We start from the raw sequence: 22,818 nt of genomic DNA, 5'->3' as shown, positions 1-22,818 counted from the left end.
CGAAAATCGTGCTAGTTCGATGCGGCGATCATCACCAGAAGGGCCGCAGCTGATTGACGCAGGATGACGCACAACCGCTCGTTCCGTTTTGATGACCGCTCGCACAGGAAAACTGCAACCCAAGTCGAACGGACGTGGAAAAAGGACGTAGGAAACAGTAATTACCTTACAATAATAAACAACTGTCCCGCCCGCGTGGCCCGGTGTTTGGGGCTTTTTGGACCACATTCCGCATCGATTGCGTATCGGCACGGAAGGAGGAAACCGCGCGGAAGAATGAAGAAACAGCTCAAAAATAGACAACTTCGTTGACATGGGGCGCTCGGGTAATGGATGGCCGGTTCGGACGTCAGTGGATTGTGCACAAAGAAATACGAGCGTGCGAGTACCGCTGGAAGGGTTAGCTGACGCCAAAAACCAATGACAAATGTACATACAACCAGGCACAACAGAAAAGGCACATCGGATCACAGTGTTCGCAAGTGCACATTAATGGCTACAGTGATTCTGCTCGAAGCAAAACCCACCTGACCTTCACCCATGGCCCCACTTAACGGATCTGTTTGAAGATGACGCATAACCATTAAGTCATGCGAATAGTGAGAAAGATTCCGCCCCAGACTTCAGAGCGACGCGCCATCCTACCCCGTTTTTCCGAGGTTATGTAAAGTAAACATCATCGTGTCGTAAGTGTGTGTGGCGAGCTGATTCATCCTAAGGGCATCCCAGCGGTACAACCCATTTTACCTTCCATACCTCCATCAATAACCCAGCAGAAACCCCGGCCCTTACCTGACACAATAATAAATCGCCTACCGGCCACGTGCATTTCGTACCGTTGGCAATGCCGGCTGAACATCCGGTTCAGGCCCTGTGCTGGGATGAGGGTTTTTGAGGTTAAAAATCCGCGCTCCGGCGTCTAGCCTACATTGGTGCCGAAACCTTGGCTGACGATCCTGTCTTGTCACGATCCGTGCTGATCGTTTTGGCACCTTCCCCAGTGTCCCAGTGTGAGAGCTGATGCTGACTGATGAATAACAACTTTGTAGTGTTCTGCAACTTCTTCTCAATATTTATTTTCTTTATACAGCAAAAACACATTTTCTAAAGAAGAAATGCATAACGTTAATTTCACTACAAAACATTCCAACATTAAGGTTTCGATTTGAATATTTACGCATTAAATTCGTGAATAGCTCTTCTGCACAGACGACGACCTTGTGGCCAGGAATTAATGTGCATTAAGTTTAATTATATGCTCGAGATTTACTGTCGGTGGAATTTGGATTTCCTCCCACCAAGCAGATCACATTGTTTCAATTAGCATGACGCAGAGAAATGATTTGTGAAAATTCTCCCGCGTAGTGGCAGCTTGTTTGCAGCCAGAGAATGAAATGCTAATGCAAAGTGACATTTCCGGCAATGCACAACTTTTGCATCAAGAAAATCTCCGCCATTCAACGCCATCGCCCTGGTCTCCAAATTGCTTGTACGTGTGGCTATGTTCTCTTGAAGGCACGTACGATCATCCACTGCATGTAAACAAATCATCCCACAGGAAGCGAAACGATCGTGCAAGGGATTTGGGGTGAATAAAATCGGAAAATTCTTCGCCCTTTCGCTTGACCCTTCACACTGGGCCGTTCGTTTGCCAACTTCGGTACGGGAAGAAGCCTGAATGGCATCGACAAACACGGATACCTAACCTATTCCTATCATCAGGGACAGAGTAGATTCATTCATGAGCGTGCTGAGTGGCGTGCGAATGGAAGAGTTCCTAGAATTCATTTTCTGATACTATGTACAACTCAACTCGCATGGTACCTTTACACTAAACACTTTTCCTAGAGCTGATACAGTTTAATCAAATATTTGTCCAATATTTTTTCCTGTTCTGCAACATACACGATAAAAGACGTACATTTCAATTAACTTTTCCGCATGCATATGGTGAGAAAAACGTAACCAATGGCGATCGTTACATCCCAACCTCCCGACAACGGGGTAGTGATGATGATGTTGTTTACGTTTGCGGTGCACGAAAAATCACGAGCCGAGTTCATGGCTGCATGTTGCCGAGAGATGGCACGTAGCATGTCGTGTCGGTGTGTTTGTGTGTGGTTAAACCGCACAAATCAAGGGTAAAACAGGGCAAGATCCGGGCGTGGAAACGACGGTAAACATTCCTCTCTGCTTGGTGGAAAAAAAGGCGATTCGAGTTTGGTTTTACGGATGTCTGCCAAAAATCGCACATCACCCAAACGGTTGCAGCAGGCTGGATGATTTATTTAACTCACCATAAAATTGGAATATATTTCCGACTGAGCGCTGCTTCATGCTTTTTTATTCATGCGGTTTGAGTTCAAATGCTGCTCTCTTTCCATATCCGGCATCGACTCGTTGACTCTTGGCCGGTGACAAAAGAATCAAACCTGTTTGCATCTCGTTTTCTATTCCCATTCTGTAAATCCGAACGGTTTTCCGGCGAACGTAAATTATTTTTCTTCTGAGTGTGCGACAACGGGGTTTTGGCTTGGGTACCGCACACAGCTGCAACGGTCAAAACCTTGGCAATGAATTCAACCGTAATTGAAACGACGTACACAAACTTTCGGCAACATTTTACAAACCAAAGCGGACCGCGGTCTAGTTGGTGGTTTTTCTAATTTTTTGCTTCACTGGCACGATCATCACACATTCGCTTAATTTTTTGCCCATCCATCCATCCATCCATCCAAGATGGTGCTAAAGATCGTAAAGCGGTTTTGCTTCGGTGCTGCACCAGAGAACGGAGGCAAGTCCCTCGTGTGTGGTGGGACCCAAACAGATGTTAGATGTTGCTCACCGATGACGGATGATGATGGGTTGGGTTTCACCGTTTTGCAAAACACATTCGCAACGCGGCCAGAACAACGGCATTCGTACGTTCAAGGACACGCGAAGCAAATGGGGGAAAAATGGCAGCTTAGAGTCGTACCCATTCGCAGGTGAAAACTGCCAAAGACCGCGAAACGGTTGTGTGGGAGACTGTCCAACCGGGTGAGTTAGTGACCATTATCGCGATGTTTGATTTATTTACACACTGTCTTTTAATGAGCGTTACGTCCGCGACCAACATCCGGAGTGGGGGGTTTTCTTTTGGAAAACATGGAAAACAGTGGGCTTTGTACCAACAAAATGGCAAACAAAGCAAACATCCTGTGGTCGAATACGTTTTGTTTACGAGCGCAATGCGTAATAACCTTGTGTATGTGTTTTTTGGTGGTTTCGATTGAAGTTTTGATGAGGATAGTATTACGTTTCGAATCAAACTTTCGACCTTCCTTGCTGTGTATGTTTGATCCCTAAAGCGCCACGTGTTTTTACCAAATACCAGGCGCCTCCATGAAGATTTGAGAATTCTCCAAAAATAAGTGATGATCGTCATGTTTCGTTCTCCTCTTTCTTATCTTATTACGAAATTCGATAAAATGACCCTATTTTAGACACTCGCTTTCCAAAAACGAAAAATCCACGGTCAACGAACGGAACGGAGAAATATGTTAATCGCTTTCGGTCCAATCCTTCGAGCGTGATCGCATTCCAACGGGTCAGTTACGGGCGATTTATATGCGAAATCGTGCGATAAAATATGAACTGTGCTGTGTATGGTGTTTTGGCCACGCGTGAAAATATATTTTTAAACAATTCTTCATCCAATGGTTTTGGGAACATTAATAACATACAAAACTGGTAGCACGCGGTCTAATGCTACCTCATGTAATTCATGTTCATTGCGATGTGCATTTGGCTTCCTACAAGACTGTCACAGGCACATGTATATAACAATAATGAGTAACATCAAAGCTGGTTGCGTCCCATTTGGTGTTATTACAAAATATTCTAGGCAGGGAGCTAGTGAAACTAAACGAACCGTTCCGATACTTTGTGCTTTGATCGGTGTGTCTCGTTACAGCGCTATAATTATCCGGACCTAGGTAGGGAAGAAACTAGACTTCGGTTTTTCGCAACTAAATGGGATCCACTACATTTGAGCGGGAGCTATAAAGGTCTGGCAGAAAAAAAGAGCCTCGTGAATGGTTTTGATCACTAAGTGATCACTCGTTCAATTCTAAGACTATGAGCATGAGGAATGTAGCGATTGGTAGCTGGTGAGGGTGTAAATATCAACAGTTTACATAACTATGGGGACTCGGTATTTTGTGAACTATTGTGAGCATTACTACACACATCCATAAAACTACTTTTGATGGACAGGAAATGAGCACGAAAGTAGTGATCGCGCTTGTCATAATGGACCGAAAAATGTGCTTTGGATGCTTTTCTTTTGAACAATGTACTTCTAAAATGTATCATCCCATTGTAGAAACAAACAAAAAAAAAGTCATCTCCGACCCACCGAGCTTCCCCATTGAGCAATAAAATGATGAAACCAAAATGAAGCTAAGCGATCGTAAAACAGATTTATGGGAGTTATTTTGTTCACTCCCTTCTATTTCAAGCACCCCACCACCCCCACCCCTAACTCCACCCGGATTTCCCGGAAAGATTCCTCAATCTGACGCCTGGGGGAAAAATGCGGAAAAATGTGACCTTCCTTTGCCAATCGCGAGCTAATGGTTTCTTAGCATGCGCTCCTAGTTCAACGTTCAATGTCACACAAATCAAGCATCCGGGGTGGTGGACAACACCCCAGTGGGGTGGGAGGAAACTATTCGCTAGTGTTTTCCACTAGTTGGGATGCTCTACGAGCGGCTGTTTTTTTTTTTGTTAGTGGTGTGAATGAATGCCGCCTTCTGCTTCACATTCCTCATCGGCACATCGATCGTCGGTCGTCGTCGGACGTCGCCGCGGCCGGATTTTGCCGTCTCACCAAAAGCCGTTGGCTTTATGTAACCACCACCACCCCGTCGTCGACATTCCACCAGAACTGTTTTGTGGCTTAACGTTTCGGGACAGAGATTGTGGCATTAGACACCGCCACTGATGCGCACCCCTTTTACACCCCCTTTTATACTTCGAAATGATTCTCATCGCTGCATCGGTAACGTTCGAACGAGTGTGTCTGTGTTTTTGTTCTCCACTTAAACATCGAAACAAGCAGAAAAGGAATGTTGGGAAAAGATAGTCCAATCGTTTGCGGGAATGCACGTTTTCGTTGACGCCATTTGTGGCGTTTGTATGTTGTTTCTTTTCTGTGGCGTTGACTTGATGCGATCGACATCAGCAACGCACAGCGCAATCCGTGACCGACGCAAGCGTTGTGCGTGCGTGACTGCAAGAGGTCTGCACGATGTTTGCGCAGTTTCAGCATCGGCCCAGGACGGTATGTGGAAGAAAATTGTTTACAAACGAAACCAAGAAATTAAGAAGATATCAAGAGAGAGAAAGAGAGAGAGAGAGGAGCTATGGAAGAATTTTTGAAGCGAAAGTAGAAGATTTACATTTTTCACCGCGTGACGGAACCTGATGAAATCTCGTCTAATCGTGGCGACATTGGGCTAGGGTGGGAGCAGTTGTGGGAACATTAATTGCATAATAAAAGCATATCGAATATAGAACACAAAACTGAAGCGAAATTGGCATGCCGGCAATATTTTTAGAACGCCACTTGTAACGTTATCTTCGACATAAATTAACCATCCATCTTGCATAAATGTCACAATGTCAGTAGTGAGATCTATTTAAATATAGTTTATTATTAGGTTTGGAATTTTTTCTTTGGTACGAAAGCAGTTTTTAACTGTCTTTTATCTCTACGTTTTTTTTTTGAGATACATCCATGACCCATGCCATGTTTCATTGGCTATATTGATAAATCGGCCATTGCAGGACTGACCATCACAATGGGAGAGTCTTTCACCAGCACCAAGAATGGCCCAATCGGAGAGGCAACAACAAAACCGCGCCAAACACACTGGCGTTACTCATCAACGCAAGCTCCAACGGCGTGTGCATTTTGTTGGCGTTGTTGGCCGTGGGTGAAGAAAAGTCGTGAGAAGTCGCGCGCCCAAGGGGAAAAGATCGCCGTGTACGCGCGCGGTGTCGAAAAAAACACACACACACACACACGAACGAATAAAAACAGCAAAGCAAAACTTGAGTAAGCATTTCAATGTGCCCGATAGAAAGAAAGCCCCCTTCCCAAGGTGGGAAATGCGGTGCGGAACGTGAAATAAAAACAAATGCTTAGGTGAATGAAAACATAATGTTAGAAGAGGTTTCAGCAGGGCGCGGGCTTGGGAGGAGATGCCTCGGCGAGGTGTGGTGGTAGGTGAGCAACATATACACTTTTGTGCAAGAGCTTGGCCTTACCGCGATCGCGAGGGAGACAAACGCAGCCGCACACAATTGAGATGTTCCGCCGGGCGCAAGAGAAAGCAACAGCAGCACGGCGCAGCGCGTGCGTTGTTGCGGAAAGAAATGGTCAGGTTGAGGAATTTGGCGCTCGCGCACGCGCACACCGCGCCGGCCAGACGCTCCATCGGCAACGGCAACAAGCTAGCGCTGGCCAACATTGTCCGTCCGGCACAGAGGTTCAGAAGCATCGAACGTACAGTGCAGACAGGGCAGCATTCAGCAGCATCCCGTGGGTACCGACGCGCTGAGTACGGTTAGTTGGCTAGCGATCACCGTTGCAGAGTGATTGGAGCGACAGCAGTAGCAGAAGAGCAGACCCACCCCCCGTTAGCTGTTTTGTGCTGCATATTGTTCGCCACCAGCAAGGCACAAAGCTCTCCGCGGTTGTCGGCAAAGGTTTGGGAGTTCCAGAGAAAAACCACCACCCCAAAAGGGAGCGATCGGCGAGCCCAGCGACGAGCGAGCGCTTTAGGTGAAAAGTGCGTCCCGTACAGTCGCCATTCAGTCACCGTTCGGAGTCGCGTGGAGTCGCACGATCAGCTGCCGTTTCGTTACGGTTGACCGCTACAGTGTGGAACCCCGTGCAAGGTGTTACACGAAGTTACTCGGCCGGAAGACCGACAAGTCAGACATTCATTACTTCCTCGTCGTCACCTCCGTGTGGGGAAGCAAGTGGGCACAATTTTCGGAGCCTATCGAGTGTGCGCACGTGTCAATTCGGAAATCATCGTACACGGTGTGCTACAACCCGTCACGCTAAGCCACCGTTAAGTGGCCAGCGATAAGAGCGACACCCGGGGCATTAGCAGCCGGGTAACAGTGTGCAAAAGGACATAAACACTCGCGTGTAAACACAAAGCGCCGCGTGTTATCGGTGCGGTTACGACGATTGGAATCACTTCCTCGTCGAGGTGTAGTGTGTACGGTGTGGTGACAACGCGCCTTGATTAGTCAGCAGCAGCAGCATCGCGCATTCGTTTCCATCACGGTAGACATCAAGGTGGTCGACTTGGCATCCGTCAGTGAGTCGCGCCGTAGTAGTTGTAGTGAGGGCACCAGCCAAAGCAGTGCTCGACCAGTGGACGTTACCGACTCCAGCTGCGACGGAAGCACAGTCGACGGTGCCAGTGTTGTGCGTGCGGTGTGCGAAAATCTTGGAACACAACCCGAACAGGACGCGTGCCCGGAGGAAGTGCAGGAGCTCGACCGAATACACAAGATGACGGACGTAGCACACGAACTTGGCGCACTTCGATTGATAGTGGTAAGTAGTGAGCGCGGGGGGAGAATTCTGCCACAGCCAAACGGTGGCCGCCACGCTGGCTACGACCGCTGCATAACTCAGTTTCCAAGAAAATCCCGGTACTCCGGTGCGCAAATCGGGGTTAACAATTTGCGGCCAATTAATGAGTGGTGTCTGTGGTGCGCTGCTGTTTGCTCAGCTTCGAGTTGTTTGGTAAACATTCGGTGAAATCGGACCGCGAGGATCCCGATGGACGACGCGCTGTGGCCGGACGGGGTACTCGGCCTTGTTTTAGCTTGAGAAGCGCATCTGCGGGATGGTTGAATTCTTTCTCCAGCTCATTAGCTCACCAGCGCACCACCTTCCAGTTGCCGGTGCCATTTTCGCGTGATATTGCGGGCAAGGTTAGGTGGAGTCCGGTGCCGGGGATGCTAAGTAAACCACATGGAAAACGCGCTTACTCACCTGGTACCGTCCGAAAACAAAAACTCGGTGCGGCACAGCATTCGATTGGTGGTTTTGGATTCGATGCAATCGGTGAACATAGTGCAGATGATGGCGAACGGAGCGAAACACTCGGCGGCGAGTAGGTCATGCGAAGTTCGGCGGCGATTCGGTGCTACTAATTACGGGAAGTGGAAGCCAACTCCGGCATAGAAAACATCGCCACACTCCTGCGGAAGAAGCGTGTACAAGCGTGTGAGAATGGAAGATGCGAATAATGGTGCACCTTCATAAAAGGAAATTCACCCTCCCTCGGTGTATAGATTTATTGACCGTTAATGAGCAAATTGTAGTTGGGTGTGTTTATTAGCAGCGATCCTCAATAAGTTCATAACCCACTTCATCCAAACAGGCCCCCAATATTATTGATCATTATGTCATAGACCGCGGAACGTATCGTTGGGAACTTTTGGGGCTTTTGGGCACTCACAAAAGCCTCTGTCCGACTGCAAACAGGGCTATTAATTTCGTTCAATAACTGGCAACACACTGTAAAAGGGCTTGCAGGTGTTGGGGGGTCTTAAAGTGCTTCAGTGGTCATTCTTGCAACACCCCATACTCCGCATTACTGCGTCTTCTTTCTCGGTTTGAATCACCATGGTTGACTCATCTTCAAAGAGGCCTACCGTCGGTGATGACACCTTCATCATCCATTAACAGCTTCGGAGTGGAAGAAAGAGTTACACTACATATAAAAAAGCAGCCACATCATAAACCATAAAATAGGCCGTTCCGTAATGGGTTGCATTACACCGCACCATTGCAAAAACACCTGCGGGTGATGTTCATCCACGGTTAAAGTATTTCTATTTTGTACCCTGCCCATTTTTTGGCCAAATCTTGAGAGTTTGAATGATGGGTTCGTAGGGGTTAAACCCATCCGCCGGTCGATTGCTAGCTTCGGAGATACACGCCCAGCCCACCACGTGTGTGGCTCGAGGCGTGACGGTGATGACCCGAATTAGTTTGTTTTAATATTCACCCCGCGTGGGGAAGATTTTGGGATAACAACACACCCGCAGGAGTTGAGTATCAGTTACATAAGATTAGCACCGATTCGACACGGCAAACCAGATAAATGAGTTCACGCAAGCTGCTGCTCCAACCTGACGTGGCCACAAGATTGACGTACCTCCACCAGCCATGAGGAATGTTTGTCCGTCCGGTACGATGTCTCGTACCTTCGTATGACAGCGAAACCGAACGAAGATTGGCAGGATGTGAGTTCTATTTTCATTCAGGCCTTCCCATCCCGAACCGTGACCCGTTGCTTTGCCTTTCCGTTGTGCAAATTATTTACAATGTCACCGCGCTCTGGGCAAATAAATATAGACACATAAGGCAATACGCGCCGAGGTACGCTGGATGACCTTCGGGGCTGGCCGTACAACGGTGTGTTGGGTTGGGCGCATATGGTGTGACAGTCGATAGAATCCAGCCGTGCTCTGCTGACAGCGGAGAACCGTACAAACCTTGACGGGATCCGTACCAGGATGTCAGCGTGCATAATGGTAACCTTCCTACTGCCGCCTACCGTTACGATCGTGATGCGCGATCATTGATCTCACTCATTTCGCAGCATGATCGGATACCGATTGCACTGCTTGCAGACACGATCAGGTCCGATCGAACGAGATGGATTGATCTAACTGCGGCACGGTATGCAAAACGATGCCATCTCAGTTATAACTATCGCGGTACCTCAACCAGACACCAGAGTCAATTAACAGTTCTAGTGCCAGCCAACCCATCCTTACAGCGATTCGAATGTCAGCCCTTGCGGAAGGAATGTCTACCACCGGAAGACGCAGCTCCGTCACGATACGTCTGTCCGAAACCCCAGTAAGTGCTTCTCAGTGGAGTGCAGATGAGTCCTGCATAAAACGCCCAATTAACGTGCGTGTGCGCGAGAAAAACGGGAAATCTTCTTAGACAGCAAAGAAAGCCAAACGCTACCGCCACAATCAACCCCCTTCTGAAGCTATCAGCTGTATCGCTATACTGGTTTTAACGAGCCGAAACACGGGATTAAAACATTCACTTCGCCGAATCGTTTAGCAGTGCTTGGGCCGGGAAGGACGGGATGCGGCCTAGCAGAGGGATGCGGGACACATTGGAATGTGCCAGAAATAAAACTCTAAACGCCTCCTGTTGCCTCCAACCGCTCGTGATTGAAAGTGTGGCATGAGTTTTCACGTTTTTCAAGTGTCGGTTGCTAAGGCGACGGCGGTTCGAAGCTCGTGCGAGTCGTGCCGAATTTCCGCATCATTTCACCTATCGGTCGGCGACATTTGATATCGTACGGGCCTGGGTACGTGTTCGCGAGATAGGGGGGACCGTATACCGTACGTAGATGGACGACGTCGACAGGTGGCTGTTTGGCGTCATCGCAACTTTTCCGATAACTCGCTTGCGTCTTTCGGCGGCGGTGCACGTGCCCCACACGATGTGTGTGTGTTCGATTGATCGATTACCACCACGTCAGCAAACAGGAACGGTTTCGGATGGAGTTTACTCGAAAGGCCGATACGCACGCCTAAGGACAGGAGTAGATTAATGTATGCGCATCATTTCGTGTGCCGTTTGCGGAAAAGTGTACAATCCGCCGCCAAGCGCGAAAGCGCCGGGTAATGTATCGGTCGCTGGTTTGCCGATACCGAGTTTGGCATACGGCATCTCGGCATTCCATTGAGGTTATGAGTAAGTTCGAAACGATTGCTATTTATACACCACTAACCGCGGCAGGACAGGGCTAAATACACACAAAAAACCCCACATCAACACTCATTGCAAGCACAAGCAAGAGGGCAGGCGCGCGTGTGCAGTTCTGTCCGTCTTGATGCGGCGCGACGGAGTGCGCGGACCACAAGAGCAAGGGCTTCGAACTTGTACTTGAACTTTTCCCGAATTGCGATCGGTCGGAGCGTGCGATTCCTTCGTTCGGGCCCTTGTTGTGCCCGTCCACCCTCTGTGTGGACAGATTTATCTCGTACATTAATTAGAGAGCAGGCCGCGTGTTTGCTGGTTTTTTGAAATGCTAAGTTCACGGGGACTGGCCGCCCGGTACGTGTGTCCTCGGGGCGGGGACAGCAAGAATGCCATCTTTGCACGCTGGATGAGAAAATGATTGATTTTTCCTGTTTTGTTCAAATGTTTCACGGGCACGAACCGGATTGCGGATTGCATAAGAACAACGTAATGTGTCTAGAACTCAGAATCGACGACCGGATTGGCAATGAAAACTAGCCCGAAAACGGACCGATGCTTCGTACCGTGTTATTTATAACCAGTGGGGGGTTGTTTTTTGATGTTGTTGTTGTTGTTGTTCGAGGCGACATTTTTTCCACATGGGAAATGTTGTGTTTTTGGTTTCTAAAGCGATGCGAAAGCATAATTAATTTTGTTGTACAGGAAAATCATCATACCGGGTCGGAATGCGTCAAGGACAACTTGGAGTCAACACCGTACAACTGTGTGTTTTGGTTGGTTTTGCACCGCTTTTCCACCACTGTTTTCCCTTCATTAGTAGATTGGATTGCGCCTAATCAAACCCAATCAAACTCAACTAATCACAATGCGCCACACAGCAGCCACGGTATTGCATAATCGGCACGAAGGCATCTCGCGCGCGTGTATTAAAAGGAGCTTTCGTTCATCGATCTTCGCCCCGAGCTCGCGCGAGCATCAGGTTTGATTGACGGAAGCAATGATTGATAACATAATGCACATCCCATTTCCGCATTATGTGGGCACACCGAACGCGTACAGTGCGTGATGGCCGATTGGTGCTTTGGTTGATCTTTTTTGCCCCCTCTCGTACCACTCAAGCACAACAGGACAGCAGATCGCGCGCGCATTGAAGATCACGCATTGAAGCGTACCGCGTGTTGGCACTCTCTCTCTAGCAAAAAACACAAAAGAGCAAGATAAAATATGTATAATCAACCTCCCGTACGTAACGTAATTGTAAGGGGTTGTGTTATTTTGTGGGTTTGTTTTTTGCTTGTTTCGACCCAAGCCCTCGGGCCAGTACTCTTGTTTTCGTAACTTAAGGTTCGCTGCTGCAACAACGGAGGCTGCTTTCTTCTGCATCGGTGTATTATCAATATTAATGTTTCATTTATCATTAACCAAACAAACCAACCCAACCAACCCCTTCACCAAAAAATAAGCATCAAAAGCATGGTCGAAAACATTGCGTGAAAGCGAACGGAACCATTTTCTATTTTTTGGATATTTTATTCTTTTTTTCCTGTGCATTGTTGGATTGTCGGTTGACGGATAATGAAACAGACACACACTGTTAAGGCACCAATTAGGTTTGTACGTTTTAGCGACCCAAAAAAAAACGCTAGCAACACTTCCGGTTGTGATGGGGGTTTTTTTATTTAACAATTAAAACTAGCAAAACCTTAGCGTACGTGTGCGAAACTTTGGGGCGAGCGCTTGCTTTGAACTGTCAGTTTGTTTTTATGTCTCAAAATTGGAGAAAGTTTTGCATGCAATTAGGACTTTATGCAGTGATCGTTTCCATCAGCTAGTGGAACGATACTGCAAAATAAATTTTCTATTTCACTTTTGCACCTAGCAGACTTGAAGTGTCTTTCAAGAATGCAAGAACATTAACTTAACCTCAAAGTTGCTAACAATCGCTTAAATGGAATGAAAAACAGATTTATTAGTTTCCTTTGTGTAGCTCAACGGTTGGAGTTCAGCGTGAAGCCCCCTCCCCACTTTAAGTAATAAAATCCAGCGCTAGAATTCCACCTGAACGTGCAGTAGTCACGCGATCGACTCCGTACCTTATCTTTGTTGCCGGAACGCTAGCAAAAACCACTTCAGCCTGTGTCCAATTATGGACGGCACTGAGTGCGCCGAGCTTTCCGGGGCTCGTTTGTGTGGAGAGGTTTGAGTTTCGCGTTGGCTTCTCGGTGGCGTTGAACAGACAGACAGATAGCATCATTGTGTACTACTTCCAAAGCACTATCTAGCGTCTAATGCGATAATTTATCACTCTCGACCAAGATGATGGTTCCAAAATTTCTCCGAACCAAACCAAAAAGCGGAGAAAAATGACTGGCGCCAAAAGAAAAAACAAAAAACGAAAAGCGAAAGGCAAAATTTGCAAACAGTCAGTTGATTAGATTAATTAAAGAGACAGCGGGAAACGAAGCCAAACTGCCAAAAGGCATCAGCACCAGCTCAGTTCAGAGATTAGTATTGGGACGGTGAGCGGATATCACGAGTGGCTTACGGGTCTTTCCACAATGCGGCCACTTCTGTTCACACGAGCCTCCCCCGGGAGCGATCACGTGTTGTGAAAGTGGGCAAATTGTACACCCATGTGTGTGTGTATGTGGGATATCGATCCGTCAGAAGAGTAGTACTTTTCATTTACTTCCCTGCTTCATGTGCTAATCGAATCATTAAGCTTCAATGAGCCACTTCATGTACTACGGTGGAAGGTACTACCCGAGGAACTCTCTTTTTTTGGTACGTTCGTTACCTTCGCACGAAACTCCAAATGACCCACAATCGAAAGTGATGAGAAGCTACAAGTCCCGTTGGATTCCATGTGAAGATCTCCGCGGACATGTACTGGATTAATGTAAGGTTCAATACGATGACTGAGGTTTGCCTTGGAGAACGAGCACGAAATAACACTTCAACACTGCCACAACACAATTATCCATTGGTCAGTCTTCGATGTGTGAATTGGTCTGTCCCATGTGGGAAATAGGTAGCCATACCTGCACATTACCATTAATGAGATATAATTTTATTCTCGCCGTACTTTAAACAGTTCTATCAGCAAACTGTTCGCCTTTCATCTGCTTCGCCTTCTGTCGACGAACTTCAACGAACGTGGAAGAACCAATGTTTTCCCACCGGTTGCGCTTTTCACCGTTATCCGGTGTGCCGTTTTTTTGTTCGTAGCTCGAGTGAGAAGGGCCGTCGACGAAAATGAAATCGAAAGTTCAACCCCTTAAAGCGCTAACAATCTTAAGACGCTCCGTGGTGAGAAGGTGTAAGCAATGCGATCGACGCTAAGTGATGATTTCATATTTTCTTTTCCATTCCTCCTGTTCAATCTGGGGGAGGTGTCCGGTGAGGCGAAACCCTAGCGGCGAACGGAGAATAACGCAGCGTGAGACGAACCTTGGGAGGTCCCCTCCAGCGTTAGGGAACGTCATTTCCCTCATTAACACGCCAGCGTCTGGGAAAATGCGCCTATTAAAGCGCTATGCCACTATCGGTCCGCCACACATGTTTACCGGGTGGGTGATCTTTGGCTGAGAGTGAAACGCAGCCTCTGCACACGTCAGCTAGTAGATCACTTTCGATGATGTGATGCTTTGTCTCGCAACGGTTCGCTGAGGGGGAGTGGATGATATCAGCTGTCACTGGGCGGGAAGGTGTCGTCATAGAAGTAGATCGAGTGCAACGTCTGTGAGAAAGTCTGATGAAAGATCGTTCGTTGTCTATGGGTTTTCTCATGGGAGCCATACAAAGTATTATTCATCCCGAAGTAGCGATCCACTTAATGGCATAATAAATGGGTTTTAGTGCACCGCTCCGTAGCTCCAGATCGCTTTCACTGGGAGCACTGGAAGTTTGCAGATGACATCTGACACAATCATGATTTGATTATGTAAACCATCCCATGCAATCACGAATTGCCAAATCGTGGAGTTGCAGCGAATCTTGCAGTCGCGGGTACCTTGGAGAAAATAAAAGGTTCGTCCTTTTTGGATTTTCGCTTCCAGCCAAACAACCTCCCCTCGCTTTGGTGATGTTGTGGCGCGTGATCTGAGCGCTCCTTGGCGCGGGGGTCAAGCGAAACGTGCCTGCACGCAGGCTTCGCGCTCAGCAATGCTTCATTTCCGGCCGTGGCAGTGGCACATCATAGCCCATCCGTTCGACTGACCCCGAAAGAGGCTACCAATCAATAAAAGCTTCAGCCGCGCTAGCACGATCAGTTTGTTACGTTCGATCGTTCGAGCGGTAAAGTTCTGGCAAAACGGTTCTCTTCTTCTTTGGCCGCGGGGCACAAAGCAGCAGTAAAACACGTCCACGCTCAATTCTACGTAGTGAGTGCGAACGTAGAGTTGCGCTAGTGGCTTCTACGCGGCAAGACACCGCAAAGTGTCTGTTTAGTGCGCTCCACGGAGTCCTGACTAGAAGAGCTAGGAATTGAGGGATCTTACATCGTGTGCATTCCAGCATGGGTGGAATTGTTTCGCGCGTGTTCCGCAGTGCTCCGGAGCACTCAAACTGTCAGACGTGTCAGCGTAGCTGCTGCATCTGTCTCGATGCCGGACTGGAGTTGACACAGCGCCGCCTGTTGAGGCTGGAAGAGCGGGAACTACGGCGCAGTCGGGCCGGAAGTCGTGCCAGCAGACGATTCGTGACTGACGCGGAAGAGGAGGAAGAGGAACCACTCGAGGAGGAAGAGCCACCGAGGACACGTCCTGCCTCGCGCCGCTCTCAACGCAGACCGGCCGCGCAACGGCCCAGACGCCCGGCACAGTCGGAACCCGAGGAAGAGCCGGAGGAGCCGGAAGAGGAGGAGGAAGAGCCAGAACCCCAGCCACGCCCCAGACCGCGTGCACGGGCAACGGTTCGTCGGCAGGCACCGGCACGACGCCCCAGACGGGCACGTCCACAACAACAGCAGGAGGAGGAAGAAGAGCCGGAAGAGGAACCCGAGCCGGAACCGGCTCGACGTCCTGCCCGGGCATCGCAGCGTGGACAGCAGCAACGTCAACGAGCGCAGGCGCGTCGTCCGCGACAACCAGAACCGGCAGAACCCGAGGAGGAAGACAACGCAGAAGAAGAGCAGGAAGAAGAACAGCCTCGTGCTGCGCGAAGACCGCGGGCAAATCGTGCTCAAGCACCGGCCCCAAGACGCCAAACTGCACGCCGTCGTAACAACCCACCAGAGGAGGAGGAAGAACCGCTAGAGGAGGAAGATCCCGCCGAGGAAGAGGAAGCTCCACGACGGCGTGCATCGCGTGGTCAGCGTACCCGCACTCAGCAGCGCCGTGCGCAACGTCGCCAGCAAGAGGATGCAAGTACCGCAACGGAGGACCTCGAGGAGGACGAAGAAACGGGCCGTGAGGCGCGACTGCGACGGCTGGAACGTCGTCTCCTGCTGGAGGAGGATCATCTCCGGGAGCGAATTCTACGCGAAGAGGGACTGCGCCGTCAGCGATCGTGTCGCCGACGGCAGCAGCAGCACCATCACCAAATGTCGCTCGATCGCCGTCAGCAGCGTGATCCCGAGCCGGAAGTAGTGCGTGGTCCGAACGTGCGACGTCTGGTCGCGTGCTACGAGCTGAAACGTAGCGATATAAGCGAAACGGACGCACAGTCCTTGCAGAACCTTTTCACCCAAGTTGATGACCATCCGATGCGCCATTGCGGTGCCCGTTCGCCTGACCGATGCTGTACTAACGATCGTTCCTTGCATACGCTTCCATGTTCTTTTTTTACGCACATCGGAATACCCAAGTCCCACTGACTAATTCGCATGTTTCTTCTTCTCTCTTTTTCGCACAGGACTCTCCACTCTCGTCGAAGGTGGCCCTGTTCAACCAGACTGCCCAGAGCCATCGGGAATCGCAACTCTCCAATCCGTTCTCCGATGCACAGGCGACGCGCGGCATGGCAAGGCTACAAATCAGCAAGGAGGAGTACGGCAAGTAAGTGCACCAACCCAACTGGCAAGGACGTGTAATGGAGAAGCTTCACCGCGGAGCTCGATCACCTCGACATTGTTAAGCCGCAGCACAGCAAAACATGCACGCACCCTGGTCTCTACTGGCTGGCTTTCTGTTCTGACCTGGTCAGCTGATCGATCGCGCATACGCTAATCAATAATGCTAACCTTACGCCCAATGTTTGGAGTTCCGTGCAGCCTAGCCTAGTCTAGCGAAAGTTGTGCACAATTCGCTTCATTGATTTGTGCACTCTAGTAGTTTTAGTACTTCCCATGCCCAAACGCCTTTTCGGTGCTTTGGATCTCCGCTTGTGACTGACTTCGCTTCGGCATACTGATGTGATGTAATCGTGATAGCACAAGGCGTCATAACCATAGCCAATTACACATTATTCTTCCTCTACTCTGTCACTCACCGTGTATGCAATTGACATGGCTTCATGCGTTCGGACACGATTTAAGTCCTCCTCGTCGTGGGCGTTTCTGGGCCATACGGCTACGCTGGGAGCGAGCTACTCGGAGCGGCAAAACATGCAGCAGTCTGTAATGCGCATTTATGCTTGGCTGATTCGGCACGACCCACCTAGCCGAGGAAGGAGAAGTTGCATCGTAATGAACACGGATGCATGATCTAATGATAAGCGCACCCACATACAGTCGCATTTCTTTGACTTACACGAGAACTGCTAAACTAGTCACTAGAAGCTGCCTGTTTGTTAGTTTCATGTTTCCTGAGGTTCGGGCGAGGCGCTCCAATTTCTTCCGTATAATTCCGTATACGTTTCTTCGCAAAATAAGAAATGCGCATACTTCAATCTGATCTAACACCACTAATAAAAACGTATTTAACATCCGTAGAATGTAAGTCTATACTAAAACTAGAGTGTGTTCCGTTTTTCAAATTTAATGAATTTCTTGGATACCTCGTAATTAAATCCGAATTTGGTTACCTTCCGCTTCATTTCACTTTCCGTAGACCTAAAGCGGGCAGTCTTACCGAATACCGAGGTAAGAAGGCCAACATCCAGGTGTACCAGGAAATGCTCGAACTCTGTCAGGTGATCGACACTGATGGCAAACCGGTATCCAAGAAGAATCCCGATATCAAAATGATCTACTTCGGTGAACTGTTTAATGTACGTATCGGCGATTAGCCGCGGTGACATAGCAAGCTGTAGTGTTCCTCTGTTACTTGAAACAATCGGCTTGAAACAATCTCTTAAACATCCTTCTTTCCTCTCCACAGATTTACACACACATCAACGATAAACTGGTGGGACTGTTGTTGCGCGCCCGTAAACACGACCTCATCCAGTTCGAGGGTGAGTGCCTGTTCCAGCGCCGCGATGACCACGTCCCAGTCTACCTAACGAAACCGGTCGCACAGATCCGGGACATTCTCGTCGGCAAGCAGACGGAAATTCGCCGTAGTTTAAGTCCCAACCCGCAGCCCACCAATATGTTACCTTAGGGGTTTAGAAGTAACGTGTAAGGACAATCGAAGCCTAAAGCTCTGATTCTAACCAAGGTGTCGCTAGCTGGGGATGAGCTTCGTCTCCGGAGCATGCTTTCCACGGCACTGAATGAATGGGGCAGGTGGTGTGTATGTAGACGTTCATGTGAAAAGTCCAAGTGTGAATGGGTGTCGAGTGCCGTAGAGATTATGTAGATGGCCGGGAAACTGCCGTGCAAGCGACTCGCAATGGGGATCTCCCCATGTGCTTTGCCACTCTTTGATCTGTATATTTTGGTAGCCGCGCGAAAGCGCAAGATTGATATAGCTGTATAGGGTATGGTAGTCGGTTCCGATTGACTGTTAGTTCCACTCGTCATTGTAGCTGTAAAGTGCCTTGTTCTCGTGACATTACGTAGGGGGTGCGTTGAATATTTTGCCCAAAGCCGTTTGAGATTCTTTTCTGTTTTGGACCGTTCTGTTACGTTATTTTTGTGCGCGATTTCGTGTCGGACGCATATGTTCGATTAATTCCAGGGATGTATACCAAATACTAAACGGTTATCTAGCAACTGATAGCGCAAAGGCTGAGGAGTTGCGTAACAATCGTAGGAACCAGGTTAGAAATAGTAGCCTTAAGAGGAATATTATCTATAGTACCAGCACCAAATTCGATTCGATCTTTTGTTTCATCGCATTAGCGTTCTTTACGTTACTCACAAGATTAGTTTTTCCACATCCCTTCGCTAGTAGGTGACAAAACCTCAATCCTCTCTTCCGTATCATGCCGTAAGATATAACTTGTGTAGTATTTTATCGGTGTCGTAAAGTTTTGTCCAATTTTATGTTTCGATTAGCTTTGGATCCGCTTGTCAGTAGTGACAGTATTAAGATAGTTTTTAAGGTTCTCTCAACCCCCGGAAACGCAATCAACTCCAACAATCCATAGGTGGAGTAGAAGCAGTGCAATAGATCTTGTAATAGTCCTCTCGTACTCTGATGGAATGGTATGTTGATAGCAACATTTGCAAGAAAATAATAAAGAAAACGGAAACTCGATCATTGTGCAGTGGAAGTGTTTTTGTTTCGTGGGAAATTGAAAGAAAACGGTGAAAAACAATTCAATCCTCTTGTGTAAGCTTCCGGAGAACTGTGCGCTTTTGAATTTGAACATTCCAGGTGCAGTGGTGGAAAGTGATGAAGATGCACGCACGATTCTCATGCTGTTAGCAGTGTAACAACTAGCCTAAGCTGATGCAAATGCAACGAAGGCATGCGATCAATTGTGTTCATTGTGAATGTAATCGGTGAAACAAATGCGCGCTCTTAGACAAATCATTAGTTAGGCATGCATTATGGAAGCATTAATGTGTTAAATTTAGTTCTCCCATGAAAATGAAGCCCACTTCTTGAAATTGAAAGCTTGATCGCATTTGTTAAATTCGTGTTCTTGTATGACCGTACACATCGTTATTTTGGTTGTTTTGAATGGGTTAAGCGAGATTTTCGTAATGATACTTACCATTTATAAGTAGCCGGGCCCTGTTCCAGTAATCCTTCCACTTGCTCGCGGTTCAGCACCATCCTTTTCCATGTTATTAACCTAGACTTAACGGCACATACATCACTTCAATCATTGCTATTTGCGTCTACTCTACGCCTAATTCTCTATCCATGTGGACACCAAACTAACCATTAGCACCGATTAATCTTTTAGCGGGGTAAGGCTTTTGTAGAATCTTTAAAGTATAGCGATTAAATCACAGTTTACTTAAAAAAGGCAAACTATTTCAGAGCCTTCTTTATGTTTACGATAATATTCGGGGAAATGGATGTTGCTTTTAGTACAACAATGTCCGCGGGAAAGCCCGCTATGATGCAAAGAGTGACATTTGTCAAAGCGTACATGTCAAACACAATTCACCAGGAAAAACATCATTTGCAACGCCGCGAAAAGTGTGTGTCGTGAATATTGGTTTAAATTGTTTGCTAAAGGAAAATCACCACCTCGCCGTGTGCCATGGCGGACGAAGGGAACGAAGACAGTTGGTTGTACGGCAATTCGGCTCAGGATGGACCGACGAGCGATGCGGCCGCGACCACCGATGCTGATGCTACGGCAGGCGGCAAGGACAACGCGTTATGGGATGAGCAGGAAGAGTCACAAACCACAACCAGGGATGCCGGTGATTCGGAGAATCAACGACGCGGTTCGAATGATCTCAGTAGTGCACCGGATGGCGAGAATGGTCTTTCCGCCCAGGAACAGCAGTGTGATGACAATGCGATGGATTCGAGCGATCTGCATCAGCGAGATGGTGATGTACATGCCCCGGAAGAGAGTATGGATGATTCGCACTTGATGGACGACGATAGGACGGAAAGCGAGCTACGGGAGGAAGAAAGAATGTCCGCCAAGCGTAAACCAACGGAATCGGCCGAAGCAGACAAGGGTGAAGAGGATGGTGATGTTGACGAAGTAGAAAAGTTGGACGAAACGAACAAAACGGATTCTGCCGATGGGAAGGATAATGTGGATGATGGTGGAAAGGATAAGGGAGGCTTAAGCGACATGGAGAGCGATATCGATAGCGATGAAGACGATGATATTAATGTCGTGATCGGAGACATCAAATCGGGCCCCAGCTACAACATCATCAAACAGCGCGGTCCCATCATGCCAAACCAGACGGCATCAAATGCGGCGGGTGTGACGGACAAAACGAAACAGCCGGCCGGAAAGTTTAGCATGGAAGAGTTTGAAAGTGTGGGCACAATCAATGGTGTGCCGGCGCACGAGTTTAGCATCGACTCGCTAGATGAGAAACCCTGGCGCAAACCGGGTGCGGATATTACCGACTATTTCAACTACGGATTTAACGAGGAAACGTGGCGATCGTACTGCGAACGACAGAAGCGCATGAGACAACACGAGAGCGGTGTCGGTATGGCGGGACTGACGATAAACAACCCACAGGCAGCGCCTCCGATGGGCATGATGCGTGACATGAGAAGGTCGGGTGGCCCAATGGGTGGAGGACCGATGGGAGGGCCAAGAAAGATGAACGGACCGATCGAGGTGATCGGCGGTGGTCCCGGCGGCCCGATGGGTGGAGGACCGATGGGAGGAAGAGGAGGAGATGGTGGTGGAGGACGTAGAGATGATGGTATGGCAATGTCGAGCCAACCGAAGGAGAACGTCATTCAGGTTATGACGGCGGACCGCAGAGAGTACAGCCGAACGGTAGTTGGGAACAAGTACGATCCTTCGATGGGCGGTGGTCCACCAGGGTTCGGAGGAGGACCACCCGACTTTTATCATCCCGAGCCAGACTATGCCGATTACTACGATCCGATGCAGGAATCCCAGTGGGGTAATGACAATGGTAATTGGCAACCGTCCGGTATCAAAACGCTTACACCGTGCCCTCCGATGATGCACCCGGGTATGGGTGGAATGGGCCAACAACACATGGACATGATGGGAGGTGGAGGAGGAGGTGAGCGGATGGTAATGCCTCCACCACAGCAGATGCAGCAAGGTATGGTGCCGGGACCGGGGATGGGTCAAGGCGGTGGGAGGTTACATCCGCCCGGAATGGTTGCAGGAGGAGGTCCGCGTGGTGACATGCGTAATCCCAATGATCGTAAACGAGGAGACCCACGCGAACGGGACCGTGATCGTGAACCACCACGGAGAGATCGTGAGCGTGATCGTGATCGTGGTCGCGATCGAGAACGCGAACACGACCGGGAACGGGAACGTGATCGCGATCGTAAAGAACGAGAAAGAGGCGACCATCGATCGGAACGAGATGCAAACCATATTGCGCCGAAGGAAGAACTGGCAGTTGATCCCGTTTTGGGTGCTGGAGTAGTTGTCGCGCCAGTAGCGATAGCAACTGGATCCACATCTTCCGCATCGCGCGACGACAAGGACAAACGTTCCACGAAGCCGGATCGTCACAAGGATCGGTAAGTTAAAAATGTTTTTTGTGAAAATTTTCCCCATATTTATCGATCAATGATTGCTTACTCTCATCAACATTTTAGCCACCGAGAACGATCCCGTAGTCGCGAAAGATCCAAATCGAGACGTTCCGATAGGAGTCGAGAGCGAGAGCAGCGACACAACCGAGATAAGAAAAAGTCCCACCGGAAGGACAAAGAAGACGGGGAATGAAAGGGAAGCGTAGCGTTAACGTTCGTGCAGAGGTTATGAAGGAGGAATAATTAGCGTTTAGATTATAACTGGAACTGCTTTGATAAAAGGAGGTCGATAAAATACGTTAGGGAAGTCGTGTTCTGCTCCAATTCGAGCGTAAACAAACTTGAGCATACATCCGTATGTTAGATGTAAGTAAGATGGATGTGTCGTACAATGTAGGTGAAATATAAAGTATCGGAAAATGAAACCCATTTTCATGCAGCACAAACCATCTGAAATTTTCGTTTTGCATTCAAAAAGCAAATCGCACTCGCGTATGGGTCGCTGTAAACGGAGTTGAAAGATCCACTTGACAGCTTGTTTACCTT

At 48.6% G+C, this 22,818-nt stretch overlaps 2 protein-coding genes across 2 annotated transcripts; both read left to right on the top strand.

The window, feature by feature from the left end:
- The first annotated feature begins 6,980 nt into the window (after nt 1-6,980).
- On the top strand, nt 6,981-19,341 carry LOC128310173 (actin-binding Rho-activating protein). Its single transcript, XM_053046748.1, has 4 exons — nt 6,981-7,624; nt 16,670-16,812; nt 17,806-17,965; nt 18,076-19,341. The coding sequence occupies exons 1-4, from the start codon at nt 7,580-7,582 to the stop codon at nt 18,298-18,300; spliced, it is 573 nt and encodes a 190-aa protein (XP_052902708.1). The 5' UTR covers nt 6,981-7,579; the 3' UTR covers nt 18,301-19,341.
- A 940-nt stretch (nt 19,342-20,281) lies between these two features.
- On the top strand, nt 20,282-22,707 carry LOC128296801 (pre-mRNA 3'-end-processing factor FIP1). The gene is made up of 2 exons (XM_053032288.1): nt 20,282-22,257; nt 22,336-22,707. The coding sequence occupies exons 1-2, from the start codon at nt 20,303-20,305 to the stop codon at nt 22,463-22,465; spliced, it is 2,085 nt and encodes a 694-aa protein (XP_052888248.1). The 5' UTR covers nt 20,282-20,302; the 3' UTR covers nt 22,466-22,707.
- The last annotated feature ends 111 nt before the right edge of the window (nt 22,708-22,818 follow it).

Source organism: Anopheles moucheti, chromosome 2 (genome assembly GCF_943734755.1).
Source record: "Anopheles moucheti chromosome 2, idAnoMoucSN_F20_07, whole genome shotgun sequence".
In the NCBI taxonomy this organism is placed as follows: Eukaryota; Metazoa; Arthropoda; class Insecta; order Diptera; family Culicidae; genus Anopheles; species Anopheles moucheti.
The sequence above is the reverse complement of the archived record's forward strand: the minus strand, read 5'-3'. Positions and strand labels throughout refer to the sequence as shown.

Bases quoted from the DNA above. Each gene is read 5' to 3' on its own strand.
- LOC128310173 (XM_053046748.1), top strand. From the start codon at position 7,580: ATGACGGACGTAGCACACGAACTTGGCGCACTTCGATTGATAGTG. The intron at 16,813-17,805 runs GTAAGTGCACCA...CACTTTCCGTAG, and splicing joins AGCAAGGAGGAGTACGGCAA to ACCTAAAGCGGGCAGTCTTA. The intron at 17,966-18,075 runs GTACGTATCGGC...TCCTCTCCACAG, and splicing joins ACTTCGGTGAACTGTTTAAT to ATTTACACACACATCAACGA.
- LOC128296801 (XM_053032288.1), top strand. From the start codon at position 20,303: ATGGCGGACGAAGGGAACGAAGACAGTTGGTTGTACGGCAATTCGGCT. The intron at 22,258-22,335 runs GTAAGTTAAAAA...TCAACATTTTAG, and splicing joins CCGGATCGTCACAAGGATCG to CCACCGAGAACGATCCCGTA.